This window comes from Zerene cesonia, chromosome 26 (genome assembly GCF_012273895.1).
Source record: "Zerene cesonia ecotype Mississippi chromosome 26, Zerene_cesonia_1.1, whole genome shotgun sequence".
In the NCBI taxonomy this organism is placed as follows: domain Eukaryota; kingdom Metazoa; phylum Arthropoda; class Insecta; order Lepidoptera; family Pieridae; genus Zerene; species Zerene cesonia.
Genome location: NC_052127.1, coordinates 3,935,142 through 3,946,581, shown reverse-complemented (window position 1 = coordinate 3,946,581; position 11,440 = coordinate 3,935,142). Strand labels below are relative to the sequence as shown.

At 34.7% G+C, this 11,440-nt stretch overlaps 1 protein-coding gene across 2 annotated transcripts in view; it reads left to right on the top strand.

Annotated features, from left to right (window-relative positions):
• The window catches only part of LOC119837085 (NACHT domain- and WD repeat-containing protein 1), a 45,245-nt gene extending 34,913 nt beyond the window's left edge, over nt 1-10,332 (top strand). For both annotated transcript variants that reach the window (XM_038362580.1, XM_038362579.1), the window contains exons 20-24: nt 4,094-4,166; nt 4,371-4,507; nt 4,874-5,074; nt 5,864-5,998; nt 6,898-10,332. In XM_038362580.1, coding sequence (XP_038218508.1) covers nt 4,094-4,166; nt 4,371-4,507; nt 4,874-5,074; nt 5,864-5,998; nt 6,898-7,130 — 779 coding nt within the window. In that variant the 3' untranslated portion in view covers nt 7,131-10,332. The remainder of the gene's footprint in view (nt 1-4,093; nt 4,167-4,370; nt 4,508-4,873; nt 5,075-5,863; nt 5,999-6,897) is intronic.
• The last annotated feature ends 1,108 nt before the right edge of the window (nt 10,333-11,440 follow it).

Below are 11,440 nucleotides of genomic sequence, written 5' to 3'. Positions count from 1 at the left end.
TGGATGGTTTAATCAGGAATCCTTCAGGTACTATTACAGCTCAAAACACGCAATTGGGTTGGATTCTATCGGGACGGGTAGCTATGCAAGGTTATAGCCCTAATAATAACAATATAAGCATGCATATCCAAGACGAGCCGACTAATGATTTACTTCGTAAATTTTGGGAAATCGAGACAGAACAATCTCATAAAGTAATGTCACGAGATGACGTGAAATGTGAAGAGCATTTCGCAGCAAATACGATAAGGGATAATGACGGTCGCTATGTTGTACGACTACCTTTTCGAGAAAGCAATCCCACTTGCCGGGATGGGGATACTAAATCTATTGCTTTAAGGCGGTTTTATTCACTCGAAAGGAAGTTAAACAGCAACTTAGAATTAAAAAGGCAATATGCTAAGGTCATGGAGGAATATATTCAACTTAATCATATGGAACCTATTCATGAGTTGAACGAAATTACCCGTTCTGGCTGTAACTACTTGCCTCATCATGCAGTCGTACGTGAAGAGAAAAGTACAACAAAGGTGCGCGTGGTCTTCGATGCTTCGTGCAAAGGTATTAATGGTAGATCTTTAAATGACGATCTATTAGTGGGTCCTAGACTACAACTGGAATTACGCCACATATTGATGCGTTGGCGTCAACATCGTATATGTTTTATCGCTGATATTATCAAGATGTACAGACAAGTAAAAGTTGACAGAGAAGATACGAATTATCAGCGAATCTTATGGCGTGAAAACTCGAATGAAAAAGTTACCGAATATAGATTGCTGCGAGTGACATTCGGTGTTGCTTCAGCTCCATATCTTGCGGTCAAATGTCTACAACAGGTTGCTAAGGATGACGGTGAACAATTCCCTATGGCAGCAAATCGTGTTCTTGAGGATTTTTATGTCGACGATTTGATGTCGGGATGCGAAACAGAGGATGAAGCCATAGAAATATATAATCAAATAACGAAGCTTTTGTCTCGTGCCGGCTTTACGCTTCAGAAGTGGTCAAGTAATAGCATAAATTTAATGAAAACCATACAGGAGTCAGACGAAATGGATAAAGCGCTTGAATCAAAGACAGATAATATAATAAAAATTTTAGGTATTTGTTGGGACGTGAACAAAGACTCATTTAAATTCACCGTGAATTTACCTCCACTAAGCTCTATTATTACGAAGAGAAACATTTTATCGGATATATCGCGGTTATTTGATCCAATCGGTTGGGTAGCACCTGTGATAATAAAGGCAAAGGTTTTTATGCAACAACTTTGGCTCGCAGGGATAACGTGGGATGAACCTGTGCCGAATCAAATTTTATTACAGTGGATTCAATATAGGGAACAGCTTCAACATCTTAATAATGTAACCGTTCCGAGATGGGTTCATACAACAAAGTCATACGACAAAGGAGATTCCGTGCAACTTCATGGATTTTCAGATGCATCCAATGATGCGTATGCAGCTGTTGTATATTTACGTGTAATAAGTCAAGGTTCTGTGCATGTGAATCTTATAACATCGCGCACTAAAGTTGCTCCAATCAAAAGGATCTCAATACCTCGTTTAGAACTTTGTGGCGCTGAACTTTTGGCGAGCTTACTATGTGAAGTTTCATCGGTTATGGGAGTACACAAACAAAATATACATGGTTGGACAGATTCAACTATAGTTTTGGCTTGGCTCAAAGGTCAACCGCATCGGTGGAAAACATTTGTAGCAAATCGGGTGTCGAAAATATTATCTACTATGGATAACGAACAATGGTCACACGTGGAATCTGCTGATAACCCAGCTGATTGCGCGTCTAGGGGATTAAACCCTGTCGATATGATCAATCACGATCTCTGGTTTCATGGACCTAAGTGGCTTCATAATATCGACTTAGTCTTTCCCACTAGTGAAGTTTCATCAACCTCCTTGGAAGAAAGGTGTGTTAAGAGCCATCTGTTAATGTCGGCAAATAATGACACATCTTTTGCACTGTGGACAAGGTATTTAATCTTTAAAGAAACTAGTCAGAGTAGTTACTTGGTGTCGAAGATTTATACGAAGGTGTAAGGATAAAACAATCAGGTTTGCAAACTATCTTACAGTCGAAGAAATGGAAAGTGGTTTAAGGGTTTGTTTAATTAACTGTCAAAAGGATTCATTCCCAGATGAATGGAAGTCATTGGCGAATTCAAAGACAATATCAAGAAAGAGCAGTCTACTATCGCTGTGTCCTTTCTTAGATACGAATGGTATAATGAGAGTTCGCGGTCGTTTACAACAGTCTGATGAAGACTTTAATGTAAAACATCCTATCATTTTATCGCCGCAACATCACATTTCTAAATTAATTGTTGCAGAAGCTCACGAAAAGACTCTTCATGGAGGACCGCAACTGATGTTAAATTACATACGAAGCAAATATTGGATTATTCGGGTTAAGAATCTTATAAAACAACACATTAATCGTTGTTTACATTGCATTCGGTATGCAGCTAAAAATGTCAATCCGCTAATGGGAGAATTACCTAAAGCTCGCGTTACTATCAGTAGGCCTTTTTCCAAATCGGGAGTGGATTTTGCAGGTCCAATAAATATTCGACTATCTAAAGGAAGAGGTTGTAAAAGCTATAAGGGATATATTTGTTTATTTGTGTGTATGGCTACATCTTGAAGCGGTAAGCGATCTTACCACTGAAGGGTTTCTTGCAGCATACAAAAGATTCGTTGCACGTCGTGGTCAAGTTATGGAGATTTGGAGCGACAACGGAACAAATTTCGTAGGCGCTTCGAAAGAACTTTCGAGATTATTCGAATCTGAAGGTACAATAAGCGATGTTGCAAATTGTCTTGCTAACTCAGGGACGGAGTGGCACTTTATTCCACCTCATGCTCCCAATTTTGGTGGCTTATGGGAGGCTGGAGTCAAATCAACCAAATTCCACCTAAAACGTATTTTAGATGGCTCCACATTGACTTTTGAGGAATTAGCCACTGTACTGGCTCAAATAGAAGCATGTCTGAATAGTAGACCATTGTCTAGATTGCCATCCAATTTAGACGATTCCGCTCCTTTAACACCGGGTCATTTTCTAGTGGGGGAACAATTATTGACAGTTCCAGATCAGAACTACATAGACCATAATATCGGTAGCCTTCGACGTTGGCAGTTGACACAAAATATGTATCAAAGGTTTTGGAAGAAATGGTCAAATGAATACCTCTCTACGTTACATCAAAGGTACAAATGGGCTCGAGTAACGCCGGAGCCAAATATCGGGGATGTAGTTTTGGTAAAGGAGGATGATCTCCCTCCTTCCAAGTGGTTATTCGGGATTATAAAAGCAAAGCACCCTGGTCCAGATGGTATAGTAAGAGTGATTACTATTAAAAGTAAAAATACAACATTTAAAAGACCAGTGTCAAAGTTAATTGTTTTGCCCATCACGGAGTAATATTGTTATATTATGTTTATATACCGTTTTATCTATGGCTTTACATATGTTTAAATTTATATTTATTATCTTTGAATGTCTTGTTAATCACATATTGGATTTGTTATTTTGTTGAATAAGCTAGTGGTTAAGTGGTAAATTTTATTTCTGTTAATGGGAACAACATTCTAAGATAAGTTTAGTTTTGTTTTAAGACCAATCTGGTCATGGCGGGCGGTATGTTAGAACTACAACCACTGTCGCCAGATGGCGCTGCTCTCTTCTATGCGAAGCTAGAGCACGCTAGTAAAGTTCTCAACAATATATGTATAAGCTATCTTGTACAATGGGTTGGTATTCAGTATCCAGTAACCAGTACATCCAGTAGTCAACAAAATACAGTGTTAGTTATACAGTGTTGTAAAATAGTGTAGTAAAAGTGTACAGTGCAAATCGGGAAGAATAAATCGTTGAAAAGTATAACAGTGTTTCGCTCAGATCCTCCTGTGTTATACAAAAAGGTTTTTGCGTTGTAATTGAATATGAGGATCTGGTTGATGGAAGTATTTAAAAGTCATTACAAGAACATGAAATATTGTTAATTGATGAGTTAGTTTGACACGATTATTTTAAACTTAATTTCATATTTATATCACCTGTTCACAGGTGATTGTGTGACGACGTTCAAAGCGGGTGAAGATAGATTTTTAAATTCGTTGTTGGTATCGGGAGATGGAAGGTAATTGACAAGTATTACATTAGCTATATATTTTTAAGTTTGCCTACACACGAAAAAATTACTAAGTTTATGTTGTAGTTTTTAGCATAAATAATCTCTTTCCAACACGCTCATAACAATGAGTTCATTTTTCTTTGTTTTTTTCATTTCACTACTTATAGTGACCTATATTTATTAATACCTAAGTAAATTTATATTTTTTAGAGTATTGGTGTGTGGAGATGAAACTCAGAAGCCATTCCCATTGTTAGTATGGTCACTAACATCTCGGAAACTATTATACGATCTAAGGATACCGCATCATGATTTCGTTACCTCTAAAGCGGCTATTACGTATGAAGGTAAATGATGAAATAAGTATCAATAAGAAACAATAAAACTACGTCTTACTAAACTATAGGTCTACTATGTACGTATACAGTATTTAAGTGGTGGAACCAGAATTGATCCCTGTGGTACTCCTAGCGTTTCAATGCTTTCATTTGAAAGTTATTATCATAATTTTAACATTACATCATAAAAATCATGAAATGAATGTAATATTAAAGAAATCCTAGAATTGTACTTTACCTAAAAAAATATTTACATAAAACTTGGTATTCATACTTAATCTAAAGCTAAGTTAACGTCAACGTTTATCAATATAACAAAACAAAAATTGCCATTCTATAGATTATTATAACGTCTATTTAATCCTCTTTATCCAGGTTCATACGTATGCGTGGTATCCCGTGAGCTAGACGAGCCAAGTCCGAACTTCATAGTGGTGTACGACCTACAATCCGGGACCTTGTTCAAGAAGTGGAAACCAGGATGTGATACTGTGGCGTTGGCTATCAGTTCCGTGGACGGGTGTGTGGTGTCGTCGCTCGCTGATACCAGGATATTGGTGTGGGATTTGGTGACGGGTGAGGATTCTTTTTATATGTATTTCTTTTGTATACTCTGTGGTTTCATTTGAGATTTCATTTGAGGTATGTCTATCTGTTTTAACGTTTGGTCTCGTAACGTCCAATTATTACGTACTATGCGATCCAACTAATAAAAATCACATCAATGATCTTTATATGTCAATTACATGTTATGTGTTATTAGTAAAATGAGATTTACTTAGAAATCTGGTGCGCTTCACGTCTTAACAGCTCTGATGACTTAAACAAATCTAACCATCACTTGAAAGATAGGGGAGCCAGATAGACTAGTGCCGTAAAGCGTTACGTTACGTTACGTAACGAACCGTTTTACCCTCCCAAAATAACCTTTCACTTTCAACGATCATATTATATGTTGTTTATTTCGGGATGCTCGTTGTTTTCACAGAAGCGATGACTTAGGCATAACCGTATGAGTGAGAGACGGTTCGTTACGTAACGCGTTACGTTTTACCCTCTCAAAAGAAGTATTCACTTACAACGCTCATTATATATTATTTTCATTCAGGCAATTACCGTCTTTTACTGAACGAACACGTATCTACGACATGAAAGGTTTTACCTTCCCAAAAGTAGCTTTTACTTCAATAAACGCTTATTATATATGACTCTTATCATTTAGAGGTATGAAAAATAAACGTTGGCCGATTCTCAGACATACACAATATGCACACAAAATTTCATAAGAATCGGTCCAGCCGTTTCGGTGGAGTTCGGTAACTAAAATTGTGATACGGGAACTTTACATATAAGATTTTCATTCAGGCAATTGCCGGCTATCGCTGAGCGGGCACGTGTCGGCGGCCACGCAGCTGCGGCTGGGCCGCTCGGGCGCGCTGCTGCTCTCCGCCGACCTGTCCGCCACCGACCTGTCCGTGCGCCTGTGGGACCTCGCCGCCGGTGAGACGCACACACACACACACACACATACACACATACACCTGGGCGTGTGCATACACATACACATCAAACATGTGATGTACATATACACATATGCGCACGTGTAAATTACGAGCTCTCATCCGGACGCCACAAAAAAAACGAATTTACTTTTCAAACTAATTTTAATAAATGTAAGCTTATTGTATCTATGTCTGCATGATACAGACTGGAGTTCTATTCTAACAATATATCACACTTCACACTAACATTATAAATATGAAAGTTTGTTTGTTTGGATGTTTGTCCGCCAATCACGCAAAAACTACTGATCGGATTATGATGAAATTTGGTATTCAGACAAGGTATAATATGATTTGGGTGATAGGACAATTTTATCCAGATAAAATGCTCCCTTGTGTTAAAACAGGTATCTTGATATCCGGGCGGAGCCGGGACGAGCGTCTAGTTATAATTATATAAACTTAAGTGCTTACTCAGGAAAGTCGCTCCCGCATTTCGTTCCCGTATGAACGGCGTCCTCTTTATCATGAAGGCAGTAATTCGTACGCACCCGTACACACGTGCTTGTGCACATACTGCATCTACACAAACACAAACACACAAACATGTATATTCCTTCGTTCTCTCATACAATACATGTACAGAAGCACAAACACACATATACGCTCGCATAATCACGAGCACTAACACATTCTTCGCACACGTATGTTCGCACACTAGAGCTTTATATTTACACTCCTTACACATACCCGCATATTTTCACGCATTCTTATGGTAATCTTTCATTAATCATCAACTGTTGATTTATAACTATTCAAAGATTATCGTTAATTTCATTACCATCAAACGCATAGACACACATTTGTGTTAGTAAAACTCACAACCCACATCTCCAGGCAAACTCATAGCCGTGTACACGCCGCCCGAGCGCATAACATCCTGCGAGATCCTGCTCGGCGGTTCCGTTCTCGCGTTGGCCATGGAGAACTACAAAGAGATAGTCTGCGTCAAACTCTACGGTCCCGGTGTGGACTCGGTCAAGCACGGCCGCGACCTGGAGTACGACGACGAGGGCTACGGCCGCGCGGAGTTCGAAGGGAAGACCTTCGAGGTCAAGGAGTCGACATGATCGCTGGCGATCGACTCACGACACTTAGCAATAATCTGTGGCTGTTGAACGTGTGGAATTGAGGGTGTGTTGATTGGTGTGGGTTTTTTATGGTTTTATCAAGTGATTTTTTTTTAAACTAAATATATGTATATTTTTTTTAACCCAAGGGAATTGTCAAAAATTTGGAGAAACCCAACACCCAATTTTTTTCTCATATGTCGCATGTTAATAATGGTTAAAGTCAAAAAATACTATTGCAAATAATAACACAAGCAGAAAGATAAATAGCAATATTTTACAGCAATTTGAATGTATTATACATTTAATGGTTTCTCTTGAACCATCGCATTAAAAAAACCGTATCAAAATCCATTGCGTAGTTTTAAAAATCTAAGCATACATAGACGGGCAAAGAGCGGAAGCGATTTGTTTCTTCTATGTTGTGATGATTAAAATGAAATGAATGAATGAAATTAAATATCCTTTATTTGCATACATGAAACAATAAAATAAGAAAAAAATAGAATATGACTTGCAAAGAAGGCTTTATTGCTCAATAGCATTTTTAAAAAATCAAGAAGACAGTGTACACAATAAGAAGAGAAAAGACATAATAATGATTATGAGATGAATTTTGATTTTAATGCGAAAATGATTCTAACTCGTGTTGTAACACAAACGTTATTGTTAATTATTTTATTTTATTGGTCTTTTATAGTCGAGTTCATAGGATTTTATTCAGTTATATTTCAATTTACAGTTATATTGTACAATTGTGTTTTATTGTTGAATTCTTATTTATTATATTAATAAGAAAAAAACACTTGAAAATCTCACATTTTCCACACAGCCTCAATTCGCCAATCAATGGTTGAAATGCATTTTATATTTCATTTGTGTATTGGGTGCAGGTCACTGATGTTATTTGAATTTGTATAATTGTGGCACAAACAACAACGTATAAAGGAACATTGTAAATTCTACATTCATAAGAGTTTATTTTATTTGCATATTATTTATTGATAATTTTTTGTGTACCAAAATATATCAATATAAAAATATTGTCACAAATACTGGAGATACCTATTCATATGTATATGAAAAAATAATGTTACAGTGTCTTATCTTTGAAATCGCGGAAAATTTTATTATCTTTTTAAATTTCAATCGTATTTATGCCGAAGCTATTAAAAGTGATGCTCGGAATATTATTCTAAAGGTTACACTGATGTTATGGTAATGAAACCCTTCATGTCGAAGATAAGTTGTTATTAACTTAAAAAAAAACTAAAAGTGTAATATCCTTTAAATATCGGTATATGGGTGAAATGTCACTTTGACACTACCATCTTCAACGTAACTCCTCCCATTTCCCAGCCATTAAAAACAAATTCTTTATTCTGTTAATCGTATCATTCTAATTGATTTATTTTCTGTGAATATAATTCTTTAATAAAAATTAAAAAGGCGACGTTAAGCAAACATACTCTTACGTATTGAGAGAGGATTATTTGTTGTTTTAATAAAACTTTACAATATTTCTTCATACGTTACGAATAAATATACCGAAGTACAACTTACACAAACATAAATATATCCGCACAACCTCTAGTCAGCCATTTGTGTTTCAAAATTCTGTCGTAAAAAGAAAAAAAATTGGGCATTGCCACGGTTCACCGAAATGCCGCGGTTTTGAATTCCGCCTCTTGATTTTTTTTTATTCTTTCAGAATATCTCATTGATAAAGCAAATCAATGTTATAAAAATTTAAGATAAGTACATAACAATTTCAAATTCACGATTTTTGGTATCTTCATTTTGAGGATCTCGGTCTGTATTGACGACATTCTATTATGTTGATAAATCGAGTTAAAAATATCAAATATATTTTTTAAGTAATTTGGTAAGAATATAATAATCATATTTATGGAATGATTATTCTTATAATTTTTATGGATACTAGTTTAACAAGTATGTTATGATTATCTATGTATTAAAATAGATATTACAACTACGTATGTCTATATCTACTTTACTTTATAACCACAGGTCAAACGTACCAAATTATTATATCTTTTTCTATGATCTATGAATTACTTATAAAAGTGAGCTTTTTACGACAGAATTTAACAAAGAACTTTTTATTATGTTTAAAAATTCGAAATGCCATAAATAGTTTTAAATGTTTGCTCAATTAAGTTTCAAGTGACGCAGGTTCGTTTAGCTATTTTATTATACATAATAGATATTTAAAGTTATTTTTTACATAACGCATCAAGTATGCGAAGAAAGTTTGAAAAATAATTTACTATTGTGTTTGTGACCTCCATGTTGTTTTATTCACTACAGCGTTTATACTGCCACGTTTTCCTTACGAATAAGAAAAAAAATTGCCCAAAAAAAAAATGGAACTTAATGTTTGATCTATTACGCTTATTAATTACATTAATATAGTAATAATTATAATAAAAACCTCTATTTGTAATGTTAATGTTTAGGTGTAACTGTTATATTAGACATTTTTCGGTGTTTTAACATGTTTTGTGCACATTGACATGTTGTGTGAAAACTTTGAGATCCATTGATAACTATATTTGAAGGTGGCAACACTGAATGATTTGGAATAAAAAATGTGTGTCGTTAGCGGATCGCACAACTGTTTTACGAATAATTTACATTATAACTTTAAATCAATAAGATGTTATTGTTCAACGACATCGCAATAAGCAAATTGTAAAAAAAAGGCGGGAAAAGTCACTATTTTACAGACATATTTTATTTTATCGATCAATGGATCTCAAACTCTTTACTAACAAGGTTCCCAAGGTTTTTATTGTTACTTTGTTTTAAAATAAAACAATTAGTGCACAAAAGAAAGACAGAAGATTCTTAAATTAAAAGATACATCACATGCTTTTTGTTACATGCGTTTTTCGCGTTCGAGTCCTACTACATTAATATAGTGTTAAAACTATCTTACGATTTGAATAATAACTGTAACTTATTTCTAGAGTGCCCTAATTCTTCTTCAATACCTACGAAAAACTCAAATAATTACAACATCCCATAGGTTTTATGAAAATAACATTGGAGTAATGTCGAAGTAAAAAATTGGATGACTTGAATCTACGTAGAGTTTTTATTCAATATAAATTTGAAAAAATTCTAAGTTTGACCATTGTGACCATCACCATGGTGCGGAGAATAAAGCAGATTCAAATTACGCCTCGTGATCGAATTTTTGCTTTTCTCCATTTTTTTTCCTTTTTTTTAACCATTTAAATGCTATTGAAACTAAAAATTGTAATGGCTACATGTTTTATATTAATATATAACAGACAAACATACAGTATCGGAAGATACATTTGTTTTTTTACCGACTTACTGAATAGACTTGGTATGTAATCCTTTTTTATTCTAAGAACATAAAATTCGCCATTAATTCAATGTTATAGCTGCTCATGAATACACTTTGATTACTTTTATTAAGTTAAAGCAATAACTTTTTTTATGCTCCTACGGAATTAGTTATTATTCGTCTCGAACCTTTTGCTTCTCTCACGACATACACTCGCACAATTTTTTAATCAAACTCATTGATTTTCAAATGAATTCGTCTATATGTATTTATATCTAATTAAAACGACTTGACCAAAGCAATCTATCTGTATCTAGCTGTAATATAACTATCTACTAATCTTAATATTAAAATATAATTGAATAACGTCAAAGTTTCCTTACGAGAATATCGTGTAAGTGAACAATGTTTATATTTAATACAATATGAAATTAATTTTAACCTTGTGACTGTAATAATTTTTTTGGAAATCAAAACGAAATAAGCATAATGTCAAAGCAATTGTTTAAATGTAACAATATATTAAAATATTAGCTTTTCTTAATAACTCCGAGTGCCCCACGTCTTGTAATGCACAATTTTAAAATTACCATTCATAGTCTTTTAAACATTGACCATTGCAAGTGATGGATTCTCTATTTTGTCTATGATTTCCCGTTTCTTATAACTTAGTCCTTAATTGTTACAAAATATGCGCTTAACCCTGCGGATTGAAGCGCTCGCTTCCGCGTTTTACTCTTTTCTAATACTGTATTTAATATTTTTAGTTGTAGTAGTCAACAGGCTGGTCCCTGTTTTACCTACCTGATATTCTTTATATTTTAGGATATAATTACGGTTGTAGGCGTATAAGAGTTTAAACGAGTCGATACGTTGACTCGAAATTGCTGTATGAATTGTAATCAAATGAATTGTTAACATTATTTATTATCTCTGGAAAGATACATAATTATTGATGTCCAGATTAAAT